Source organism: Herpailurus yagouaroundi, unplaced genomic scaffold, assembly GCF_014898765.1.
Source record: "Herpailurus yagouaroundi ecotype Mexico unplaced genomic scaffold, PumYag 198, whole genome shotgun sequence".
Lineage (NCBI taxonomy): Eukaryota > Metazoa > Chordata > Mammalia > Carnivora > Felidae > Herpailurus > Herpailurus yagouaroundi.
In genome coordinates this window covers 24,289,309-24,316,982 of record NW_024412429.1, presented here as the reverse complement: position 1 = coordinate 24,316,982, position 27,674 = coordinate 24,289,309, and the positions used below count along the sequence as shown (strand labels likewise).

General features: G+C 35.2%; 1 protein-coding gene across 2 annotated transcripts in view; it reads left to right on the top strand.

Annotated features, from left to right (window-relative positions):
- VTA1 (vesicle trafficking 1) overlaps positions 1-27,674 on the top strand; it is a 69,666-nt gene that overhangs the window by 23,569 nt on the left and 18,423 nt on the right. For both annotated transcript variants that reach the window (XM_040449022.1, XM_040449021.1), the window contains exons 3-5: positions 1,293-1,420; positions 2,083-2,158; positions 18,879-18,987. In XM_040449022.1, coding sequence (XP_040304956.1) covers positions 1,293-1,420; positions 2,083-2,158; positions 18,879-18,987 — 313 coding nt within the window. The remainder of the gene's footprint in view (positions 1-1,292; positions 1,421-2,082; positions 2,159-18,878; positions 18,988-27,674) is intronic.

Genomic DNA, 27,674 nt, shown 5'->3' with positions numbered 1-27,674 from the left:
TGTGAAAAATCCTGAAGCCTTTTTTAAATTTGATTTTTTACTTCATGGTGTCTTTGAGAAAAACCGTTTTTAAACTGAGATCTAATATTTCAGAAAGTCATTTCATTCCAGTAGAACAGTCTGGGTAAGATGTAGGAACTTAATTTGTTGTGTTTAAAATATTTTAAATTATTGGGACACCTGAGTGGCTCAGTCGGTTAAGCATCTGAATCTTGATTTCAGCTCAGGTCACGATCTCACCATTGTAAGATCAACTCTACACTGACAGTGCAGAGGCTGCTTGGGATTCTCTCCCCCTCTCTCTGCCCCTCCCCAGCTCACTTTCTCCCCCTTCCTCTCTCTCTCTCTCTCTCTCTCTCTTTCAAAATAAATAAATAAATTTTTAAGACATTTTATTATTTTTTTTTTAATTTTTTTTTCAACGTTTATTTATTTTTGGGACAGAGAGAGACAGAGCATGAACGGGGGAGGGGCAGAGAGAGAGGGAGACACAGAATCGGAAACAGGCTCCAGGCTCTGAGCCATCAGCCCAGAGCCTGACGCGGGGCTCGAACCCCCGGACCGCGAGATCGTGACCTGGCTGAAGTCGGACGCTTAACCAACTGCGCCACCCAGGCGCCCCAAATTTTAAGACATTTTAAATTATTGTATGTGTGGAAAAGGGATGTACTGACTGAAAATTTACAGTTGCGAATTGTGTTTTAACTTTGAGGTTTTAGGCTAAATTTTAAAAACTTCTGTAATCCTAGTCTCAGTTTGTGATCTTATACTGTAGAAATAGATCTTTTTTTTTTTTCACAGTATCCTCTGAGTGATACTATTTTAGGATATAATGATTTCCCTAATCTCATTTTTTATATTTGATAGAAGAAATTGAAATGGGAATAAATTAAAATTTTAAATTGTGATTAGGAATTCCTAATCATAAGAATTTCCCAATTCTGTTTTTAGGATACCTGATAGTATATTGACTTTTATCTTGAAATATTGTCTGATGCTTTACATAGATAGTTGGATGTGTTATCTTTTTATTCTTGCTTATTTTGATTTTTAGAGCTAAATTATCCTTTCAGGTTATTATAAATATGTTTCTTCAAAATTTTGTAAACATTGGATTTTCTAAAAACCTTGGGCTAAGGGAGAGCAGTTTTTATGAGATTTCATTGATAGATCTACTGAAATGGGTGTAATTTTTAAAATATAAAATGATTATTAGGATTATAGGATTATTTGTACTTAAGTAGACTTCTTGTGAGTCCAAATCTTAAGCTTTGTACCTGATTTAATTTTAGCTTAAGAAACAGTTGGGTGATAATGAAGCTATTACTCAAGAAATAGTTGGTTCTGCCCACTTGGAGAATTATGCTTTGAAAATGTTTTTGTATGCAGATAATGAAGATCGTGCTGGACGATTTCACAAGTAAGTAAGGCAGAAAAATTAAATTAAACTTAAAAATTGAAATTACTGTGTAACTGGAATTATCCAGTCTTCCACTGAATGCTTTCAGAACTCTTGATTAATGATTTAGATTTTTTTTTTAATTACTTGCAGAATCTCAGAATGATTTTGAGTTACAGGAGCAATCCTGCCTTTTTAGAGAAAATTGCTGAAAGAAGAATACCAACGGCAGATTTATTTTTTCAGTGAATACTCTGCAAATAGCCATTATTTAACATTTGGTAAAATCTAAGAGTTGATTTTAGCCAACAAGAGCCTGTTTCAGTGAAACTGATTTTTTTTAATTACCACAACCTGCCAAGTGAAATGATTTGTCATTATTTTAATAATAACGCAAAGAAATGAACGTAGCTTGATACAGATTTGGATACTATAATTGCATTTTTTAATGAAAAGTAGACTATAAAACTTTGCTGTAGTATATTTACTTAGGAGTGTTGTTACTTTCCCCCAATACAGATTATAAAAGGAGCTTTGTTGTGGTCTTGAAATCTGATTTTATTTAAAACATTAATTTTTGACTGCTTTTATAAAACACTAGATTTTTTTTCTTATGGTTACCTGACTAATTCTGCAGCTTAATGGTTTTCATTTAACTCAACCAGCTCTCTCTTCTTGTTTAGAAACATGATCAAGTCTTTCTATACTGCAAGTCTTTTAATAGATGTCATAACAGTGTTTGGAGAACTCACTGATGAAGTGAGTATGCATTCTTTATTGTTTTATTAGCTAAAGATCGGTATTGTCACGCTTTTTTGGTTTTGTTATTGCCTTGCTTAGTTACAGCAGCATGCCTATCAGAAATGCAGTGTAAGCAAAAAATGTTCCACTAGCTACATTTGTAAAAGTAAGAAGATGAAACATTTCTTAATAATATATTTTATTTGTAATAGTATATGTTCTTTACATCTAGTGTGTATTTTACAATTTGGCAAAAGCATAGCTACTGTATTGGGTATCATAGGTTTAGGGTTTGATTTTATTAAGTGTTTAAATATTAATGCTGTATACTAGTAAATTTCTACACTGTTATTTCATCAATATAGTGGGGGCAGAGACTTTTAGGACCTTCTTCCTGTTTCATTTCTAGTCAGAAATATTATGATTTGTCTCATTGTAAAGTACCCATAGAACTTGATATTTTCTGAGATGCTTCATATCCATTTTATCATGTTGTTTCTCATAACCTCTAAGGTAAGTAGAGCATATATTCATTTTATACATGAGCAAATTGAGGCTAAGTGATGAAGTTATTGCTGTGAGTTCAGTGTTGTTTTCACTGTAGCAGACTTTACCATTGGCGTGGAAATTGTGCTTTTTGAGAGGGGAGATATTAATCTAGAGACAGAAAAAAAAAACAGCTGCAAATGAGACTGATAAAGCCATGTTATATTAGTGATTTGGAATTTATAAAGAACATTGCTTTCTGTGATGTGAGTTTTTTCCAAATGATAAGCAGCTCATAGTATAAAGTTCAAAACAAAATGAAATATTATTTATGAGATGTTTGCACTTTCATAAAACAGAATAGAAAAACTGTGTAAAACATTATTTATGTTTAAAAAATTTTTTTAATGTGTGTTTATTTTTGAGAGAGAGAAACAGAGCGTGAGCAGGGGAGGGACAGAGAGAGAAGGAGACACAGGATCCAAAGAACACTCCAGGCTCTGAGGTGTGAGCATGCAGCTGGATGCAGGCTCCGACTCACTGACCGTGAGATCATGACCTGAGCCGAATCGGAGGCTCAACTGACTGAGCCACCCAGGCGCCCCACCATTATTTATGTTTATATGTAAAATTAAGTTAAGCTCTGGGCTTGATGATTGTAAGCTAGGTTTTTGCATTGGCAGAGATGTACAGGACGTTTCAAGGTTCTGCCCAGGAAGGAACAGTTTTTTATTATGTGGAACTGTACTGTCTTTTATTTCAAAACATCAAGCATCCCTGGCCTTGCCCACATAGCATTTCCCAATCATTCAGATAACCAGAAGCCACCCCCAGATATTTCCAAAACAATGCCTAGGGTATGGGGCAATGCCCATTGTAAGTCAGTGTTTTTGAGTTTCCTTGAGACAAAGTAGTATAAGAGAAAACAGACTTGGAGTGTGAAACCTGAAATGCTTCTCAGTGGGTATCCCTTCTTTGTATTCTGAGGTCCCTATAGATCCACTCTGTTTTAGCTCCCTTTCCCATCTTTTATTGCTGATCTGATGTTCTTTCTGTTTTTCCGGTGTGCAGCACCATACTAGATACTTGAGGATACAGAAGTGGTTTAAACATGATGGTGGAATAGTCACGTTTAAAGCTTTAGATAGTTCAGTATGGTTTTGGAGAGTACCAGGTGGGTGAAGGAGAATAATGAGGCTTCAGATTAGACAAGTAAGTCATAAGACAGATCAGAAGGAAGATAGAAGGCCTGGAATCTTCAGTTAGTGGGTTTTTTGAATTAAGAACTATACTCGGGTGTGCTTTGTATGCTAGGAATCTGTAGAATGGACTAGCAGGAGGAAGAACTGCAAGTCATTTGATGAAAGAACTGTTAATAATTACTGTGGAACTTTGTACAAGGTAGGTTTTTTATTTGAGGAAAAATGATATGTTCAGACAGATTATAAAATTTGAGATGCAGGTATGACATCCACAAATAAATCAACACAAGACTCTTAGAAATAAAGACAAGATGGAGCGCCTGGGTGGTTCAGTTGGTTGAGCATCCAACTTCGGCCGAGGTCATGATCTTGCAGGTGGTGAGTTCAAGCCCCGCGTTGGGCTCTGTGCTGACAGCTCAGAGCCTGGAGCCTGCTTCAGATTCTGTGTCTCCCTCTCTCTGCCCCTCCCCTGCTCGTGCTCTGTCTCTCTCTGTTTCTCAAAAAATAAAACGTTAAAAAAAAAAAAAAAGGGAATAAAGACAAGAAATCTGCAAAAATAGAGGTGACAGTTCAAGTTAGATTATACAAACACTAGGGGAAGAAGATAGTTTGAAAGAGTAGATGTTCAAGTAAACATCCTAGTAAACACCTATTGAAAATGCAAGAGGAAGATGTGAATTAAATACAGAAGTGAAGAAAGTCAAGATATGAGAGAAGATCATGATAAGGCAGAAAAGCAGATCGAATTTGCCCAAGACTTCCAAAAGGACTGGCCTTGCTTCTCCCTCTTCTACTTACTTAGGGAAGCTGCTTTTGTTGCCACTTCAGAAGAAAGACCACAGTCCTTTGAACTTTTAAATGCCAACTGTGAGGATCCCCGATAATAGATAAAGTAATAATACAGGGGAAAAGAACAAAATGTCCAGAAGTCCTAAGTGAGTAATGCAGGTTTTGTTTTTTTTTTTTTTTTAACTTAAAAGATACATGGATACTTGCACATATAATTAGCATGAGGTTCATCTGCATTTCAGAAGAAAAATCTAGGTTTACATTTAGGTATCCCTAACAGAGAACAGCTTCCTTAGTTATTTGAATATAGTAACTAGGGCAGGGACTCTGAATATTTGGGTAAATGGGAGGGCTTCAAAAGGAGTTAGGGGAGATTGTTTAGAGACTGAAGATACTGAAGAATATATGTAGCAACAGAGTAAAGAGACACTTTCCCAAAATGTTGACGCTCTTTTCTTTCCCTGTCTCACCACCCAACCTGCTACCTAAGTTCTTCTGCCTTGCATTGGTACTAGACTCAAATAGCATCTGTGTTGGTGGTTAAAGGATCCAGGTAGCTGGATCCAGGTCCAAGATGGTACAGAGAAAAGAAGTTAGGCATTCTAAGGCCAGCCTGAAAAGAAAGTGTTGTTAGTTATTTGATTGGGGTGAGGTTTATTCTTTCACCTTCACCATGTAAATTATGCATATTGATCGATTGATTAAAAGCAATCTTGTTTTTTAAGTTTATTTATTTAGAGAGACAGAGAGAAAGTGCCAGCGGGAGAGGGACAGAGAGAGAGAATCCCAAACAGGCTCCACACTGTCAGTGCAGGGCCCGATGTGGGTCTCGAACCCACATACTATGAGATCATGACCTGATCCAAAGTCAAGTCGGATGCTTAACTGACTGAGTCACCCAGGTGCCCAGTTGTGCACATTTAAATTGGGAAATGTGTGTACACACAATTTATGTGTAATTATATTTTCACTGACTTACATATGTTATAACATGCCAAGTTTGTACATCCACTGAAAGTTGTGCATATCAAAATCAAATTGCTTGACACACAGTGCTGACATTTCTCATATTCATTATCATACAGTGCTCTTATATGACTTGTGAACTGATTTTTGACCATGAACTAAATACAGAGAGTCGGCCAACAAGGAAAGTAAAATAAGGGTGAGACTGTCCATCTGCCATTAACATAATGCCTAGGCCTACCAGTTTATCGGCATACTTGCAGATTCTCTTTTCTCTTACTTTTAATGTTGGATTTTTGTTTCATCATGTTCCATGTCTGCTAATGGCATCTTCATCATTATTACTGAGATTTAGGTTTTTCCAAATGATGGTTTGAAATGTCAGATAATTGTAGGTAAAGCTCCAGAGTGGAATAGGGAGCAATCCACTCTGGCTGTGACTTTACCAGCTGTCACCAGTACAGATGAGCAGGATGGTGATTAGCATCAACCCTCTCCCCTACGTCTTCGTGGGTATCCTAAGAAAATCTGAGGCTTGTACTTATTTACTTGTGATGTAAGCCCAGTATGCCTAAAACAAGACACTGACTCCTATAACATTTCTTATTTCAAAATAACTGTTAAAAAGATGAGCTGTTTTAGGAGTGCCTGAGTGGTTCAGTCAGTTAAGCATCACGATTTCAGCTCAGGTCATGATCTCGCAGGCTGTGAGTTCCAGCCCCGCATCGGACTCTGTGCTGACAGCTCAGAACCTGGAGCCGGCTTCAGATTCTGTATCTCCCTCTCTGTCTGCCCCTCCCCCACTCACGCCCTGTCTCTGTCCCTCTCAAAAACTGAATAAGACGTTTAAAAAATTAAAAAAAACAAAACTGTTTCAAAAGCTATGGGTATCAACTGGCTACTTGAAGCATTTAGCAGTTTTAACTCATTCCCTCCTTTCCACTTCCACTTAGTTTCATCCACTTGAAAAACACTAGCAGGAAACAAGTGGGAAAAGAATGAGTTTAAGGATTTCAGGTACGCAGATTTTTTTTTTTTTTTTAATATATACTCCTGTAGGTATAGTTCAGGATTCTGTAACTTAATTTGTTCATGTATAAGGTGAATGCAGTGCTGCATTTAACTAGATATATGCCAAAGCTTTTTAACAAATCTGCAGCTTTCCTCAGAAATACTTGTTTTCCTTGCTTCTCAAAGAATGCTCTTTTAAGAAATGCTAAAATCTATAACAACACAGTGGGGAGGAGAAAAGCATTATAATTGTCTCGTACTTTTTATTTTGTATTTTTAAATTATCTTTTAACTTTATCATCTTTACAAACAAGGGAATGGTGGTTTTTAAATTAATGTTTTTTAAAGCTCTTAAAATGTTGTTTTGTTTTTTTTTGTTTGTTTGTTGTTTTTTTTTTTGCTATCAGCCCTGAAAATTTACTTTAAAAGTAAAGAGATAGCGGTTGTCAAACGCAAGCCCCACTCAACTCCAAACCAAGAAGTCATTTTACCTCTTTGGACTTGGTTTTTCTTCTGTAAACTGGGAGGCCAGCTCCACCAGTCTATGAGTATATGTGCCATGTGTGGGAGAGGTGCTGGGAAAAGGAGAATGAAAAACAGATGAAAAAGCAGACAAAATGAGAAAAGCAAAGCAAAAATAGTTTTAGGTTAGAAGCTACAAAAGGAGGGGTGAAAAGCTAACTTACATCGTTACATAAATGAAAGTGGGAAGTAGACCCACTGAAAATATCACAAAGTACAAATTTCTAGTAAGAGGAAGGGAGAGGAAAGGGACCATTATCCGAGTGTTGTAACACAGAGAGTGGGCAAGCTGAACACCACCTGGGGCCTTCTGTATGACATTTGTATGTGAAAATTTTGAGTCTTCTATAATGTATTGCCTTGCAGGGGGGACTTTGTCTCATTCTACTCTTACATCTTCTTTGGCATTAAGTGTAAATTTCCACCCTGAGGAAAATCTCAGAGTAAAAAACAGAGGCTTTTTTGTACCATTAACATAACAGTGATTAGTTGGTACTTCAGATGTTGCTATAGTTTAGCTTTTCATTTTTCTGTCTATAGATGGAGATAAGGTTCAGACTTGTTTACACAGAACTTCTTTCCTAACTCTTCTAAAATGTAATAGATTTCATTTACTCACAGCATTTTTCTTGGTCTATTCCCTGAGAATTTTCATTTTAAATTCAGGTCATAGTTGCACAAAAGTAAAGTCTGTATCTTCTTTAGTTTTTGACTTTTTTTTTTTTTTAAATATTTTATCTGCCACCATTCTGTATCTTAACTCTGCTATCTCTGTTTTAGTTGTACCTGTTTAACTCTTTTAACTGTGCCTTCTATAATTCCATCTCCGTATTTAAATTTGTTGTTAAAATAAACTTCTGGCATTTCTGTAGCTACATGGAAATCAGTGTCCCAGTTTTAGCAATAGAATCACCAGAATATATATTAAAATTTTTAATTTTGTATTTTAAAGCAAGGGATGTTTAAAACATAAATACTTTATTTTCCTTCTATGGTATCTTGTGCAGTCTGTTCATGACCAGTATTGTTGATAGACTTCTATTGTATTTTAGATTTGTTTCACTTCTTGCAGTGTTGAGGAGCAGACAGCATTTTGCCCTTTTTCCTTCATGGTCTTTGGTTTAGGTTTAATACTGCAGTTTAGGAAGAAAATAAAAATCGCAGGTAAAAGGTAAAAATACTATTCTTATCTATTGAGTTTCTGCTAATTTGGGGGGGACTCAAATGAATATGGCATGTTTTCTTGCCCTCACGGAGCTTGTGTTCTAATTTGAAAAGAGAAGCAAACTAACTAATTATGAGGATATATGGTGTAGTAATGATAAAGTACAGGGAAGAGATTCCACTCCCGCCACTTGCCTGGCACTGTGCGTACACAATTTAGATTAACCTTATTTCACCTTTTACGACTCCGAATTACAGTAAGAACACCAGTCAGAAAAATATAAGTACTTTGTCCCCAGATGCTGTGGCCCGGAACAGTATTCTCAAACCCTGATGAACATCCAGCCTTTTTTTTTTTTTTTTTTTTTTTTTTTTTACTTTCCATTATGTTGCAGACTGATAGTTTCGTAAAATACAAGTAATAATTGAATTACTAGAAAGGTGAAATTTAAAAAAGATGTGTAAGGGGCACCTGAATGGCTCAGTCAGTTGAGCATCGGGCTCTTGATTTTGACTCAGGTCATGATCCCAGGATCCTGGGCTTGAGCCCCACATTGGGCTCCACGCTGAGCAGAGCACGGTGCCTGCTTGAGATTCTCTTTTTCTCTCCTTCTGCCCTTCTCCCCCAGTCACAAGCTCTCTCTCTCTCTAAAATAAAAATTAAAAACAAAAAAATTTTTAAGAAGACATATAAAGTACAAGCCTAATTTGTTATAAGTTTCCTAAATACTCCGAATTTCTGTACTATCTTGTCACAAACTGGTAAACAGTTTGCACACCCGTACTGGGTGTCTTTTGATTGGCACTGATCATTGGCTTCTCTTGAAGCCCCCAGAGAATCCTGTTTATATCCTGATCTGAGTCTCCCTGCTCAGAAAACAGAGCTTTGCAACCTTACCGCAGTGATTATATATATGAATAGCAGGCTGGGAAGGAGATCATCTGTCTAAAGTATCCATTTGCACTAGAAGGTTCTAAATTAAGCAACATCTTGTTGCTAACCTAGAAACCATGGTGGATCAGGAGTAATTTATCTAATTACAAAAGCATGTGTTCAGTACATACACCATACCTTAGGTTTTTATACTTTTACTGTATGTACACTGAAGGTCCCAGCAATTATAATAACAAACAAAAATATGAGGGTAGTGTCTCTTACTAGAGTAGGAATTCCATATATTTTGTATTTGTTTCTGTGTAATAATTGCCAAGAAGTGTGTGCACCTCATATTCATTTAATTGTGAATGAATGGAGTATGTTTGCATGTAGTGTTAGTACAATGTGACTAAGAATGCTACAGGCATTGGCTTCAGAATTCCATACGCACTTCATCACTGTGTTACTTTGGTAAGTTATTTGATTTATATAAGCCTGTTCCTATGTTTGTAAGGTGAAGAAAATTATAATAGTTATTCTTTCAAGTTTTTCTAGACTTCAAATGAAAAACTGCATGTAAAGCCTTTAGCAAAGTGCCTAGCATATAGTAGATGCTTAAAAAACATTAGTTTTTGCTTTCACTCCTGGATGGATAATGTACTGTACTATATTTATAAAGGGCATCAGCAAATACATGGCAGTTTTAATGCAAACTATCCTAAATTGCTCAATCTTATGTATTTACTTAAGATGAATTTATGCCTTATTATACAGAAATACTTATTATACAGAAACAAGTAGGCATTATATATCATTACCACTATGTTTGGAGACCCATCATGTGCAGTTGGAGTCCCAAGAAAGAGAGTAGAAAGAAAATATAGAAGAAAAAAATATTTATAGAAATAAATGACCATAGATTTTCTAAAATGAATCCAACAAAGTCAGTGAACCCTAAGTAAAATAAATACAAAGAAAACCATACCTGAGAACATTTTGGTCAAACCAGTGAAGTTCAGTGATGGAAGGGAAAATCTTGAGAGAGTGATCTTGGGAAATAATACATTGTACAAGGGATAATGTGCTTTGAAGGTAACAGTGCATTGAAGGATAGTTGACTTCTCATTTTTTGAAAAAGTAGTGGCAAAAAGATAATGAAATTCACATATTTAAAGCACTGAAAGGAAAAAGGAAGAAAAAGCAAGGAAAAAAACCCTGTCAGTGTAGAATTCTGATTAGAGCAAAGCTATCCTTCAAAAAATGAAGGTAAAATAAAGGACATTTTCAGGCAGGTTAACTCACTGCTAGCAAATCTGCTGTAAAGAAGTAAAGAACAGCAGAAAGAAAGTTTCTTTGGCCTGAAGGAAAATGATACCAGATGGCAGCTTGGATTTCCAGGAAGGAATGAAGTACACTGGACATAATATGTAAATAAATATATTTAAAAGACTATATATTTTTTCTCTTCCTTCATTTCTTTAAAAGATCTATGCCTATTTAAGTAAAAAATTATTATAACTATATATACATATTTGGTAAACCCAAAAGAAGGCAGATAAAGGGAAGAGAGGAAAGTAAAAACAGGTGGGAGTAATATAAGACAATTTAGCAAATTTTAGGCCTAAATATGGCTATATCAATACATACTGTAAATGTAAATGGACTAACACTCTAAAAGTAGAGACTGTCAAACTATATAAAAGAGCAAGCTATAATTTTATACTGTTTACAAGAGACACTTTTTAAGTACAGAAACATATTTTGAAAATGAAAGGACAGAAAAAATACTGAATGCCAATACTAAATAAACAAAATTCCTGGTGAAATATTAATATTAGACAAAGCAAACTTTAAGAAGATGTGTTAGTAGAGGTAAAATGGGACGTTTTATAACAATAAAGGGTTCAGTTCATCAACAAGGTATTATAGATGTGTACATACTAAGTTGTAATCTACATAAAACAAACATTAATAGAAATAAAAATATAGAAAAATTCATAATCACAGTTTCAGATATTAACACCCCCAGTTATCATTAGAATGAGTAGTTTAAAAACAGTAAAATTAATAAAGACTGGCCAAATATTGGTTAGAATGTAGAAAAAATAAGAGCTTTCATACATTGCTTGGTGAACATGATAAATGTTATAACCACTTTGGGAAAAGATTTGGCATATTTTTATGAAGTTAAATATACACCTACCCTTTTACCCAGCAATTCCTCCTTGGTATTTATCCAAGAGAAATGAAAACTTATGTCCAGAAAAAGACTTGTTCAAGAGAGCTCATAGGAACTTTATTCATAATAGCCCAAAGCTGGAAAGATCCCAGATGCCTACCAACCTATGAATTGATCTCAGCTGTTACTGAGATGTAAAAAGGTACTGCCGATATACCCTGCAACACGGATGGATCTTAAAAAGATTATGCTGAGCAAAAGAAGACTCAAAAGAATGCAAACTGTGATTCCTTTCATATAAAGTAGTACAATATACAAATTTATTCTAGTGAAAAAGTTAGGGTTTGTGTCTGTGTATGTGTGTGCAAGGGCAAATTGATCTGGAAAGAGATATAAAGGAAACTTCTGGGGAACTAGAAGTATTCTATTTTGATAGGAGTATGTTTTATATAGGTATATCTATTTGTCAAAACTCATATACAAGATTTATGCATCTCAAGGTGTATCACTATTACTGCAAAAAAAAGTTAAATATTGAACTATTATTTATAGGTTTGGTTTTTCTTAATGGTATTAGGTTGGCAATTCCGAAATTGCTTATTCTGTAATCTAGGATGGAGCATAGGAGTAGAAATACATTGAGAGAGCCAGTTTTCTCACTTCTGGGGAAAGAAGTTACAATAGGATGAGAGAAGACCAGATTGTGTTATGCTGTTGGGTTGGAATTGGAGATGTCCATATTATTTGTGCTTATTAAATATATTAGATAAATAGAGCAAAATGGATACATGTAGTATAGTAATTGTGTAGTAGTATAGGTAGTATATATACTATAAATGTATGTATAATATATGTATTTGTGTATATACACATATCATATATACATAGATGTGTGTATGCATGCACATGAAATATAGTTCTTATAAGGGACCTAGAAGCAATGATGCACCAATAGCAATGAGAGTACCCCAGTGTCTGATTTGGGGTTCTAAATACTGTTCATCTATAAAAGGAACCAGGACTCTTTTTTTAATTTTTTTTTCTCAACGTTTTTTATTTATTTTTGGGACAGAGAGAGACAGAGCATGAACGGGGGAGGGGCAGAGAGAGAGGGAGACACAGAATCGGAAACAGGCTCCAGGCTCTGAGCCATCAGCCCAGAGCCTGACGCGGGGCTCGAACTCACGGACCGTGAGATCGTGACCTGGCTGAAGTCGGACGCTTAACCGACTGTGCCACCCAGGCGCCCCAAAAGGAACCAGGACTCTTATAGAAAGGCTGAATCTAGGACTGGGTCAGGGAAGACACTAGATGAAGCTGGTCCTTTGTCTTGTGCTAGAAAATAAAATGTTTATATGATCTTGGGAACATGTCAAAAGGATCCAGAAACCAACTGGAAAGGGTTTCCACTGTCCATGCTGGGGATAATTTGAGAATCAAAATGAGAATATTAGTGATAACTCAATGAATAAAATAAGAATCAATGGGTCTGTACTGAAACATACAATGAAATACATGAATGAATGAATGAATGAATGAATGAATGATGGAAAAACAGAGAAGGCCTTTTACAGTAGAATTCTAATCAATGTAGAAAAATGATAAAGGTAGAAATAATCGGGTTTAAAACGAATGGGTGGGAAGTTTGATGAAGAGTGAGGTATTTCTGTTAGTTTTTAAATGTCTCCTCTCAAACTGCGTACTAATTTTAAAGCAGAAAATAGTCTCAATGGAGAAACCTGTGTGACATCACTTTAACCAAGTTCTCAAATCTAACACAACCAGTATTGGGACCAACCAATACCATATGCCTTCTAATAAGATGAAGTGAAAAAGACAAACATCACTTCAGTGCTAATCCTGCTAAAAATGCATAACCTGAACCTAATCATAAGGAGATATCAGACAAATCCTAATAAATACATGCTTTACAACTTAGGCTGTTTTGTTTTGTTTTGTTTTGTTTTTTAATGTTGAGGTTGAGAAGCAAACACTAACAAAGGCTGGCGGTTCCAGATTAAAGACTAAAAACACATGACGACTAAATAATGCAAGCTTCTTAAATGATATAAACCCAGAAGAGGAATAACTACTGAGGACATTAATAAAATTGACAGAATTTGTTGGAACTGTAGATCAGAGAATATTCTTATATAAGTGTTAAATGTCCTGATTTTGATAACCATTGTGTAGAAGATTGTCCTTGATCTTAGAAAATGCACAATGGAAGGGTAAGGGGCACAGTGACTTCTGACTTACTCCTAAATGGTACAGAAAAAAAATGCATATATATAAATAAGCAATTTGCATATTGATATATGCATAAATATGTGTATATTAATGGATTGATAAAATGTAAACAATTGGGGCATCTAAATGAAAGGTATATGAGAGAGTGTCTTGTAAAGCTTTCTTCTAAGCTTCGTGAAGTTGTATAAAAAATTATTTCACAAAGCTGTGTGTGTGTGTGTGTGTGTGTCTCTCTCTCTCTATATATATATGTATTTTAAGATAATTTTGGTTCTTTCTTACCCCAGTGGATTAAGTATTAAACAGTTAATAATCATACCTTCTTTGAAAATCTTTGGGCTAATTTGAATGTACATTCCAAATATAAAACTAGGATAGTTAAATTTAAGTATTTGTGTATTATAGTTTTGTATATTTATTTATGTAAGTACATGTAAATTTAAATGTTTATGTATTATGGGTATGATTTTTTGGTACAGTTTTATAAAATTCTAGTTGTTTTGAAAAATATAAAAGTAGGGGCGCCTGGGTGGCTCAGTCAGTTGAGCCTCCAGAATTTCGGCTCAGGTCATGGTCTTACGGCTTGTTAGTGCAAGCCCCTCATGGGGCTCTGTGCTGACAGCTCAGAGCCTGGAGCCTGCTTCAGATCTGTGTCTCCCTCTCTCTCTACCCCTCCCCCACTTGAGCTCTGTCTCTCTCTGCTTCAAAAATAAATACACATTAAAAAAAAAGAAAAATATAAAAGTATAAAAATGTTAAATATATCTTAATAATATATGTAATATTTATACATGTAATTTGTGATTATAAATACTTCAATGTTTGAGTCATTGTGGTAATAAATTTGTTGAATGTGTGTTTTTCAAGCATTTCTCATTGTATTTTGTCCAGTGTTCCTGGGAATTTAATAGAGCCCTTGTTTCTATACTATATTTGGGAGCATCGAGGGGCTAAGTATAAATATATTATCTGTGGTATTGCCACAGAGTTAGAGATTATTCCTCTCCTTTGTATCATTAAGTGCTTTGAAATGTTATGAAAGCTATGGATTCTCTCCCATGCATTTGTGCATCACATTTTTGCATATAATTCTGCGAGTTTCACAGACACCCTCTACCCTAACCACTGACCCTTCTTTGCAAGCCCAAGTCAAACTGCATACTCAAATGTAATATTCACATTTATTCCTTAGTGAAAAATGTTTCATTCCAGTTTAGTGTTTTTCGTAGTATAGTTCCAAGACAGCCACCTTCAAAATCATTTGGGGTATTTGATTTTAAAAAAACATGTATTTCAGAATCTAGTATCCTATCATTCATCAAATATTTATTAAGCTCTACTATATATCAAACATGGTTCTAGGCACAAGTAATGCAGCAGTGAATAAAATCCCTGTCCTTGTGGGAATCATATTTCTCTGGTGGAGACAGACAATGAAAAAATGAATAAATAAAATACATAGTATGTCAGATGGCAAGTGCCATGGAGAAACTCAAGGTAGAGATAGGAAGGTCTATTTAAAACAGGTGGTTGGCGATGGCCTCACATTTAGCAACATTTAACAATGCCTTGAAAGATAAAGGGAATGAAATACAGAGATGTTCAGAAAGAGGCAAGAGAAAGTACAAACCTTTTGAAATAGTAAAGGAGGTCCGTTCAAGTTCAGGTAGTAGCAGTGAAGACTGGCTGAATCTGGAGTGAGAGAGATTAATAGGAGGTGAGGCTGGGGGAGGAGGAGTTCAGTGAGAATTGATAGGATTTAAGTGCTATTTTTAAAGTATTTCTTTCACTCTAATGGTCAAGTGTGGAAGTAGGGAGACCCATTAGTTCATTACTAAATAATCAAAACCAGAAGTAGTACTGGCTCAGACCAGAATTTGCAGTAGTAGATGCTGAGAAGTGGCTGGACTCTGGATATATTTTGAACAGAGAGCTAACAGACTCCAAAAGATTTGTTGGTAGATTGTAAGAGAAATAGAGGACTAAAAATGACTCCAGTGGTTTGGGCTTGAACAACTGCAGGAATGGAGTTGCCATTTACTGGCATATGGAGGAACAAATTTAGTAGGAAAAGATCAGAAGTTGGTGTTGAACTTTGAATGTTTTCAACTATCTGCCATACAAGTGAAATGTGCGGTGAATATAAGACCTGACTTTCACAAGACAGAACTGAGCAGAAGATACGAATTTGGGAGTTGGCCACCTAACGTGGTACTTAAGGCCATAAGAGTAGATGAGATCCTTCAGGTAAAGTGTCAGAAGAGAAGATGAGAAGTCCAAGCAAGAACTGAAGCCTCTGGCCTTCCCCACCCTGGAGCTAGAATCAGGAGCACCCTGCCAGGCAAAGAAAACCAGATGACCTTGATAACCCGGAAACCAAGTGAAAGGAGGTTGCAAAGAGGAGGAAGTGCTCAACTTTTCACTCTGATAGAGTCAAGTAAGATGACCTCTAAACTCTGGATTTTCCAAGAGAGAAGTAATCTGTAACCTAGACAAAAGCAAGAACTTGACTGGGTGGGCTCAAGACCAAAATCCAAGAGGAAGAATTGGAGCATTCTTTTTCAAAGTGGCTTTTTGGTATGCTAATAGAGAATGTTTTCATAAGATTTCCCATAGTTTAGGCTAAGAAGTTTTGTTACTGTATCTTCATGGGATTCTTACATGCACCAGGTTTGAGAACCCCTGCTGTAGGCTGTGCTTGGTATTTGCTAACCATTCTTCAGTGTAACAAGCGCAAATGATTTAAAAATTAAATGGAAATTCTACTTACCACTGTTGACTCTAGTGGCCCAAATTTGCAGTTGTCAGTGATTCTCATCAATCCTGTAACAAAACAGGAACTTAAAGGCCAAGGACAAAAGTAAAAGTTCTTTTTGTAATTCCTGTTTCCCAGAAAGGATGTCTAATTAGCCAAAAAGAGTTAAAAGATGTCAAAAATATTGACATCTTGAAAATTTCCTCTTAAAACATTGTTTTATGTCTAGCATCCTTTATTTTAAAGAAAATAAAATTAAAAAGCAAATTCGTTTTAACAATTGCCAAAATTTTCTGTATTACATATTATAAGCTCCAGGTTGCAGGGGTGTTTTAAAAACAGTGCAGAATAAAAAACAAACTGTTGTATGGATTTATCTGCTCTGGGGAAATGTTTTTTTAATGTATATACTAAAATGAAGCCATCTTAGGTTAGCGTAACATTTTTAAACTTCACATACTAATGAAGGCACCCAATGTGGTTTAAATATTTACACTATTTGTACTATGATATTAGGAATGAAGGAACCTCCTGAGGTTAACACAATACAACTTAACCCAACTCAGTCTTTAGCATTAAATTATTTCATGCCAAGAATAATCTGTCCTATTGTTAAAGCTGAAGAAGGCAAATTAAACTTTCTTAAGCAATTTATTCATTTTCTTTCAAAGGGGTCCTCTTTATATATACCAAAGTACAACCTATATAACATGCATTAAGTAGCTGACCTTTTAAAGCTAGTGTTCCCTTATTTCATATATTCCTAAGTTGCAAAGTGCACTGTGCTAATTATAGCTTATTAAGGCAGCCCTGAATCGAGTGGTTGGCTTCACTGCAAAATAGTGTGATCTTGGGTAAACCATTTACTTTTGTATTGCCATTTCCTCATATTTATAATAATGGGATTGCAGAATCCTAAGAGAGAAAGGCGAAGGAAAGATTACAGACTTTGGGTAGTACAAGTGCCACGTGTAGTAAAGGAAGTTATTGCCCAGCTTTCACTTTGGATTCCAAAGTTCACACCTACTTTGTTCATCGTTATCCCCAGCACTTAGCATAGTGCCTGACTTGAATAAATGATAAATTATGTGTTGACTTGCTGGTATTCAGGGAGCCTGATAAGGAAGTAAACATTTGAACTGAGCCTAAGGAGACTTTTGTCAGAAGAGGAAACCATCTTAGATAGGGAGACTAGCATGAGAAAACACTGTAGGTGAGCCAGTCCTATCGGGACTCAACACTGTAGGTGAGCCAGTCCTATCGGGACTCTGACCTTTTGTGTGATGAAAATAAGAACTAAACAGAAGAGAAATAGAGACTTTTTTCTCTAGAGTAACTGTGAAGAAATGAAAACTTTAAATGTGGATGCTTCTTTTGAAGAGTCTTTGTGAAGTAAAATAAATTATAATCATACCTGGAAGAAAATGGAAACCCTGTACAAAAGACTTTTTAGTAGAATATATGAGGATTGTTTGATAAGAAAAGGGAAATTAAATATGGTACGAATTCAGTAATCTGGGAGTTAACTTTTTTTTTAGGTATCTACATACTTACCTGTAGTAGTATCTAGATCATTTTGCATAAAAAACTAAGTATCTGTGCTGTGTGCAGTATTTCTATTTATTGGCGACTCAGTGGATCTTTGAAAAGGCAAATTATAATTGTTTCCAACATAATGAAACCGCATACAAGTCGCCTGGAGATCTTGTTATGGTCCGGATTCTAATTCAGTAGGTCTGGGAGGTGCTTAAAGATTCTGCATTTCTAACAAGCTCCAGTCATGATTATCATAAAGGTCAGTTGGAATATAAACTAAAAATTACTAACCCATCCAAAATTCTAAAAGCTTTTACATTTATAAATTTTTGTCTTAATTTTATAGTGTGTAAGCATCAATTTGAAGGCAGGAAAGAAGAGGAGGCAACTCGTAGGTTCTTTATCGATATTTTCAGTTCTCATAACAACTCCATGAGGTGTATTACTTTTCCCTTTTTTGGAATTGAGGTAACTGAGATCCGGAGGTGGTCAAAAAGTTAAAAGGTCAGATTTGCCTAGCTGTCTGTCTAGTGTCTGTTTTAACAACTGCATCATCTTATTTTTCTTTTTGTTTTCATAAATGTGTTTTCATAGATTTGTACAGATCAATTTTTTCTTCTTTGGTGGAAATAGTTGAATCTGTTGTTACCATCTTTTACATTTAATTTTAGAATTCCATTTAGCTTAGTTCTCCCCTGTCCATTAGAGTTACAAGTTTTGCTGGAAGGACACTCCCATATTTTCATTGCAGACCTTTTCTAAAATTAGAAAATCATAAAAGGGAACTAGGCATGTGTTTTGAGGAAGATAGCTTTTTATGGTCTGTCAAGCACCAGACAGCTGGTAGGATCCAGTGGGGAAAGGGGATTCTTTGCCATATTCTTGCAGAGATACAACATGGAAAAATGGGTTTTATCTGAGAAATACCATGTAGGTTATCACAAATGTATATTTTCATTTGACTTATTTACTGCAGTCTAATACTAAAATATTCCTTCTAGAATGTGAAACACAGAAAGTATGCAAGGTGGAAGGCAACATATATCCATAACTGTTTAAAGAATGGAGAGACTCCTCAAGCAGGGCCTGTTGGAATTGAAGAAGATAATGGTATGTATTTATTTATCTAAGCAAAATGATTTAGCAGAATCATAATTGTTCCAAATATTATTACTCAAAGTTTTTGGAAGAAACTGTACACTTTTTTTTTGTCGTGTTAGTTTTGTCGTGTTAGTTCTAAAATCTGTGAAAGTTAAGTGTGAAATCATAAATCTAGGGACAGTGAGAGATTAGGGCCAAACTGCTCTAATGTCTGTGTCAACAAAATGGCCTGCCTCTCTCCTACCTATAATCAGATTTTATTCCAACTAGAACAGGTAATCCATTTATAATTTATAAAATATTTCCAAACCACAAAGACACTGTTATTTTTTACATATCTATTTGAGGTAGATTTTTTTGGCAGAGGGGAAGATAGTACATTCACATGGTTCAAAAGTTATAGAGGATATAAAATATATGAAATGAGTTTCTCATTTCCACCACATCCCTCATTTGCCCAGATTCTACTAAAACCCAAATAAACATTATTTTCAGTTTTTTGTGTACCTTTCCATATGATTTTTTATGAATTTACAAGTACATAGGAATATATATCCTCTTTTTTTTTAAGGTTTTTATTTATTTTTGAGAGAAAGAACGAGGGAGGAGCAGAGAGGAAGACAGAAAATCTGAAGCAGAGCCCATATCACCTGATTTCAAAAGTATTATGCTAAGTGAAAGAAGCCAAATACAAAAGGCTAAATACTATATGATTGTATTGATATAACATCCCAGAGAAGGCAGTGCTCTAGGGACAGAAATCAGATAAGTGAGTACCTAGAGTGAGGGAGTGGATTTACTACAAAGAAACATGGGAAAGGTTTGGAGATGATGGGATGTGGTTGTATAGTATATAAGTTCGTCAAAACTGTATACCCAAAAAATAAGAATTTTACTGTATATAAATTATATATCACTAAACCTGCCTTTTAAAGACCAAAGGGGTTGGGGGGAGACAAAGAAAACCTTTGTGTTCTATTTATTTAGTATTCAGGAGACTGTTTAGAGTGTTATAATGCCACTTGGTGAGAAAGGTACACTGTGGTTTTGTATATGAATACTCTGTGTAAATGATTTTGTAGTCCACATCTTAGAGATGCAAGCTTTCATGCATTTCATGCTTTCATTTCAGGTTAATTTCTTGCTATCTATTCCTGAAGCACTCTTCATGATATGCCCTTAATCTAATGTTTTGTTTTGTTTTGTTTTTAGTGTTTTTTAATGTTTGTTTATTTTTGAGAGAGAGATAGAGCACAAGCAGGGGAGGGGCAGAGAGAGAGGGAGACACAGAATCTGAAGCAGACCCCAGGCTCTGACCTGTCAGCACAGAGCCAGACGTGGGGCTCGAACCCACAAACCGTGAGATCATGACCTGAGCCAAAGTCGGACACTCAACCGACTGAGCCACCCAGGCTCCCCCCTTATCTAATGTTTTAAATAGTCTTTTACACATAGAATTCTTCTTGTAATTATTCTATGTAATAAATACCTTGCATTCATATAGTGCCTTAAAGCTTACAGATTATTTTCACATTTCTGAAGCCCTCAGAAATCCCTTAGGAATTGTTACTACTATTTTACAAAGGAGGAAGTTGAGGGGTTTGGGCCTGCCTAAGGACTTAGAACCTCACAGAGGAGAACTAGAACTTGAGCCTTGGCCCACCTACTCGGAGTCCTGTGTTTTTTACATTCTTCCTTTCCTACTTTAATATCGACTGTAGTCCAGAATGTTCTATGTCAGGCCTACTGTTAACAAGCGTCCATGGGAAAATAGCCAGCATCCTCAGGCTACAAAGCAAGAGTAACCACAATGTGGAATCAACCTACTTTACCATTTCTCCCTCCTAAAATACTCATCTTTCTTTACTTACCTGAATCCTGTCTGTGATATTTTCTCCTTCATCTGAATTTCTGCAGAGCTATTTTGTTTATATATGTTTGTAAAGTCTTTATAAAATATATAGCATTTAATAAAGTATCTTCATAATTTATGTTAACTTTTATCATTTACGGGGCACTTGCTAGGTATTAGGCACTGTGCTAAATATTTTACGTATATAATTTAGTTCTCAGAGTTTCTGAAGGTAGCTGCACATCCCTGTTCAAGCTCTAATAACTAGTTAATGAAACTCAGTATTGGAACCCAAATCTTTCTAATTCTGAAGTCTGTACTCTCGTTATACATTTAAGCAGATGCATTTTTTCCTTCAACCAGTTTGATATTAGATAACAAGACTTAATACATATTTGTCTTCCCCACTGAGTGTTACAAGAAAATTTCTACGTCAGCCAGTCAACATAACTGTTAATTTAACATTCTCTTGAGAGCATAGTACCAACATTATGAGGAACACTTCTGTGCTTTAGACATGATGTAGAGCCCTAAAATTGGAATGAACTCCCACTTCCCAGGATATACCTTTGTACTTAGATTTTTTAAATGTAATTTTTTTCATTCATTTTTGAAGAAAATTTTTTTAAATGTCATTTAAATTTGTTTTAATGTCATTTTTTAAAAGTCATTTATCAGCTAATGCTGAGTACCAGGGATAGTACGAGGCATAGATACCAGGGAGTACCAGAGATAAATAAGAGACATGGTCCTTTACTTAGGAGCTTACAAGCTCCTTAGAAGCTTAGCTCCTTTACTTAAGAGCTTACGTCCTCATGGGGAGCAATAGGTTTAATAAGCAGTTATAATAAATACATGATAGTAAGAGATTGTGCTTATTGAGTCTCCAAAGAGAAGTTGAATTAAGTCAGGTAAACAAAAAAACAAAGGATGAAAAAAGCATCTTCCAAAGCAGCAGGGAGGCCAGTTGAGAACTGGCTGGACTGTAAGTATTTGCGGGGAGGAGCATTTTGGGGAGTGAGTTGAAGGATAATTCTGCATATTGTGAGATGAATTCAAGGGCTATTAATGACCTAAATTATAAATAACAAAAGCCTGGGTGAGATATTGGCCATGAGGATAAACAGAAGGAAGTGTAATCAATAGAACGTAGAATACTTCAGTGACAGAGGAAATGGAAGATGATCCCTAAGTTTCCAGCCTTTCAAAGAAATGACTAATACAACATGAGCAGGTTTGGTGGGGAAAATTAAGAGAAGACACTGAGATAGTCATGTGATTACTACTTGGAGAAGTCACAAGTGGCAGATCTTCTTCCAAAGATTGCAGGAGAAGGTTCTGGGCTAAAGGTAGAACCTTGGAGTTGTCAGCCTGAAAGCAAGAGATGAAACCAAAGTAAAATGTTAGATCACCCATGGAGAATGGATAGCTTAGGACCTAAGGCCAGAGATGGAAACTTTCTTCACATTCAGTAATTACATTAAATTGGAAACTGAAGCTGAACCACTTCTATTATCTGATTACATTTAAGGTGCCTTTTACACATTATTTGTAGTAAATTTACTCATGTTCTAGTTCTCATTACGTTCAAACATTTGGTTGGAGACACTTTACTTCTTGTATATGGTATACATATATTCTTAAATATACCATGAAAATACCTTTTTTGTTTTAAACATTTTATTTTTTCAGTACTATTTCAAATGTATCATTTTAGGTACATCAAAATGCCTAATAAATAATCAGTGTTATTTTTTAGACATTCTTTCAGTATCAATGACTTCTCTAATATTAACATTTTTAACTTTTGCCCTTGAAAGTATTACGTTTTGATTATTATCATGATCACTTTTGTTCTGAAATGGTTTCTTTTAGGTTCTATAATACTACCTTATTAGAATATTAGATCTATATAATTTTTGTTGTGTTTTCCAAAAGTTGGCTTAAGTGGAGCTTGTAATTTGTATTCGTTACTTTTATTCTGTTTTTGTGGAGCTTCTAGATAGTAGAAAATGGTGAGTTACAGAATACCAGTAATAAATCCTTTAAAATATGAAGAGTTTTTTTCACTCTGTGCTTTTTCAAAACAACTTAAAATGTAACCTGGTGGCATAATCAGTGTCAATGTCATAACCTCTAACAGTATATGCTCAGAAGTGGTTTATGGCTCTACCAGAGGATGTCCTTAAATCTGAATGTGTAAGAGAAAAGTCTTCTTTAAACTATGATTTTCTCGATATACCATTATATTCTCTAGTGTTCTTAAATTAACTCCTGACGTAAAAAGTATTACATTTAACAAGTCTAATTCTCTGGAATTTAATTTCTAGTAAAAACATTTTTAAAAAAAGTAGATACCACACCTTAGTTAACTTAGAGTAAGAAAAAAGAGAAATACACTTACTCCTGAAAATAGTACTGTATGGAATTAAGCCCATAAAGAAGCCACATGCTTAGTACAAAAATAGCATTCTAGGGAAAAGGCTCAACTGAAGGGAATTCTGTTAACATTCAAACTCTGGGTTTTCACGTCCATTTGAATTCAGTATCTGCAAAATGGTATTACTTCTGACTGGTCATTATTAACCTATACTCCAGCAATAAAAACTAAAGAAGGTAATTACATATTTCATATTTCTAGTGATTTAAAATTACTCTCTTTCAACAAACCATAAGATACAGTTAACCTCAGCATTTTTTAGCCTCGATAAATATTTCCTATTAAGACCTGTAGTTGAAGAATATGAGAGATATAAAATAAGTCAATACATTATGAATCTAAAATGTAATCTTAAAGTGTCCTAATCTAGTGTTAATGTCATAACTTTAACAATATCTTCTCAGAAATGGCTTATGGCTCTACAAAAGGATATAATTTTACAAATACACATTTTTTGAAGAATTTGAAAATAAATTGGAGATACACTCTTTTACTTCTAAATATTTCAAATACTAAGTTTGATCAGTTGATTCAGTAATCTCCTTGGTGGCGTTTTGTGTCCAAGATCCAGTCTAGGATCAACCCATTACATCTACTTTTCATGTCTCCTTAGTCCCTTTCACCTGGAATGGTTCTTCAGCCTTTGTAGGTGTTTCTTGGCCTGATGTTTTTGAAGAGCACAGGCTAGTTACTTATAGACTGTCCCTCATAATTAGATTACTATTATGCATTTTTAGCAGAAATACTCTAGAATGAGATTGTGTTCCTTACCTCACATTGGAAGTGTATACTATTGTGACATATTGGTGAAATAATGGTGATATTAACTGATCACTCAGATAATGTGGTATCCTCTGGGCTATTATACTTTAAAATAATTTTCCCTTTGTTATTAATAAGTTTGTGGAAGATACTTTGAGGCTATGTAAATACCCTATTTTTAATGGAATATTACCCCACCATCGTTAGCATCCACTGATGATTTTCTAACACCATTATTCCTTCTATATTAATAAGTTGGCATTATACTGTAAGAGTGTTCCTATCTCCTTCATCTGTATATTTACTCATTTAATTATTTATGTCAGTATGGGCTCATGAATTTATATTCAGTGATTATAATCCATTACTATCATCTCTTTTTATGATGGTCAGAATTGTCCCAGATTCAGACAGTGGGAGTTTTTCAGTCTGGCTCCTGTGTCCTTTTTGTGTGTTTCTATTGTTCTTGGTGGTATACACTTCCTCGCTTTCTGACACATCAGAATGCTACAAGTGCATCTAGTTCTTTTTTTGACCCAGCACTAGAATCAGCTTTTTCTTTAAAGAGCCCTTGGTCCTTTTTACTGGAGAATGGAAGCCAAGACCTCGGAACCTGGGCATGATAGGCACTAGGTGTCTGGATTGCTGCTGATATATCATTGCTTCTAGGCCTTCTCAGAACACAGAGCAAGGGAGACACACACACACACACACACACACACACACACACACACACACACACATTATTTTCATTTTTCAACACTAAGTATTCTAGCTTTCATTAGCTTCAGTTTAGTCATCCATTTACTCATGTCTGGAAAACAAATGATAGAGTCGGAATTAGTAATCTGTACCACTGTAAAAAAGCAAAGATAGAAATTAAAGTTTACTTGTTTACTTAGAGTAATTCAGTGACTCAGTGACTTTTGACACACATCCCTCTAAATAAATAATATTTCCATTACCTCTCAAAATTCCTCATACTCTTTCCCGGTCCATTCCTACCTTGAGAAGCAGCTGATTTAGTTGTTTGTTTAATCAAAATTTAGTTTTACCTGACCTGGAGCATTGTGTAAATGGAGTCATACAATATTCTTTTGCACCCAGCTTCTTTCTCTCAGCATCACATCTGTGAGATTCATCTATGTCTTGTGTATGAGTAATCCATTCTTTTTTACGGCTGAGTAGTAGTTCACTTTGTGGATACCAATAATTTACTTATCAGTTCATCTGCTAATGAATATTTTAGCTGTTTCTAGTTTGAGGTTATGAAGAATTAAGCTTCTCGACACTTGAATACATGACATTTAAATGCAAATACATGTGGTTTTTGACATACTTCACATTATATGTGAACACATGGCATGTGTTCCATTGCTCTGGGTCAATAGCTGGAGCAGAATTGCTAGGTTATATACGTTTAATTTTTAAGGAATTCCCAAACTATTTTTATTTTTTTTAATTTATTTATTTTTTAATGTTTTTTTTTTCAACGTTTATTTATTTTTGGGACAGAGAGAGACAGAGCATGAACGGGGGAGGGGCAGAGAGAGAGGAAGACACAGAATCGGAAACAGGCTCCAGGCTCTGAGCCATCAGCCCAGAGCCTGACGCGGGGCTCGAACTCACAGACCGCGAGATCGTGACCTGGCTGAAGTCAGACGCTTAACTGACTGCGCCACCCAGGCGCCCCTCCCAAACTATTTTTAAAGTCATTGTACCATTTACACTTTCAACAGCCATGTATTAGAGTTTCTGTCATTCTATGTCATTGCTAACACTTGGTATTGTTAGCATTTTTAAGTTTAGCCATTCTGACCCATGTAAAGTGACTCTTCACTGTGATTTAACTTGCATTTTCCCAATGACTAAATGTTATTGAACTCTGTTAAATGTATTTATCAGCTTTTCCTGTATCTTTATTGGTGAAGCATCTGTTTAAATCTTTTGCCTGTTCTTTTTTGTTGTGGTAAGATATACATAACATAAAATTTACCATTTTAGTTATTTAATTGTGTGGTTCAATGGCATTAAATACACTCATCTTGTTCAGTTTATCATCACCATGTATCTCCAAAACATTTTTCATCTTCTTAAATTGAAACTCTGTACCCATTAAACTGTAAGTCCCCTTTCCACTGTGGATCCCCAGCCCCAGGTCACCACCATTCTGTCTTCTGTATCTGTGGATTTGACTACTCTAGGTACCTCATACATGTGGAATCATACAGTCTCTGACCTTTTGTGACTGGTTTCTTTCATTTATTGTAATGTATTCCAGGTTCATCCATTTTTTTTTAACGTTTAATATTTTGAGAGAGAGAGAGAGACAGAGTGTGAGTAGGGGGCAGGGGGGACAGAGGGAGAGGGAGACACAGAATCCAAAGCAGGCTCCAGGCTCCACACTTGTCAACACACAGCCCGACATGGGGCTTGAACTCATGAACCGTGAGATCATGACCTGAGCTGAAGTTGGACGTTTAACTGACTGAGCCATCCAGGCACCCCAAGGTTCATCCATGTTATAGGATGTTTTAGAATTTCATTCCAAAGGCTGAATAATATCCCATTGTATGCATATACACATTGTATTTATTCATCTAGTGGTGTACATTGTGATTGTTTCCACATTTTGGTTGTTGTGAATAATGCTATGAACATTAGTATACTTGCCGGTTTTTAATGGATTATCTGTCATTCTAGTATTGATTTTTTTTTTTATAAATTATGAACATAAGTCCTTTGTCACATACATGTTTTACCAATATTGACTCCCAGTCTGTTGCTTACCTTGTTCTTTTAATTATCTTTTAAGTACAAGAATCTTTAATCCTGATAAGTATAATTTATAATTTTAAAAAATTTATGGCTATTTCTTGTGTCCTGCCAAGTCTTTTTTTCTACCTCAAAAATTCTTTTATATATATTTAATCTTGAAGATTTGTAGTTTGCATTTTTACTTTTAGGCTTGTGAGAGACCTTAAATTTTTTTGTGCACGTGGTGTGAGGTAGGGATTCAGGATTCTTTCCCCCATAAGGGTATCCTATTATTTCATCACGAGTTGTTACACATTGTCAGAAATTCAGTTAATTGTGTGATTCTATTTCTGGACTCTGTTCAGTTACAATGGTATATTTTTTTGTCTATACTAATAGCACACTGCCTTCCATCTTTTTACAGTAAATCTTGAGATCAGCTGGCAGAAATCATCCACCTGTTCTGGTATCTTCTTTATCCACATGTTCTTAGCTGTTCTGTGTCCTTTGAGTTTCCACATAAAGTTTAAAGTAGGTTTTTTCAGTTTCTGTTAAGAAAAAAAAAACAAAACCTACTGGAATTAGGAGTGATATTACATTGAATTCATACATCAATTTAGAGTGAATGTATACCTTAACAAAGCTGAGTCTTTAATTGTACGAATATGATACATCTTTCCATTTATTAAGCCTGCATTAATTTTTATCAACAGTATTTTGTATTTTTCAGAATATAGATTTTGAACCTCTTTTGTTAATTTCGAAGAAATGTGTTTTTTCATTCCCTTGTTTACTTCTAATATGAAATACAATTGATGTTTGTATAATGATGTTGTATCGTACAACCTTGCTAAATTTACTTGTTAGTTGTGGTTGCTTTGTAGA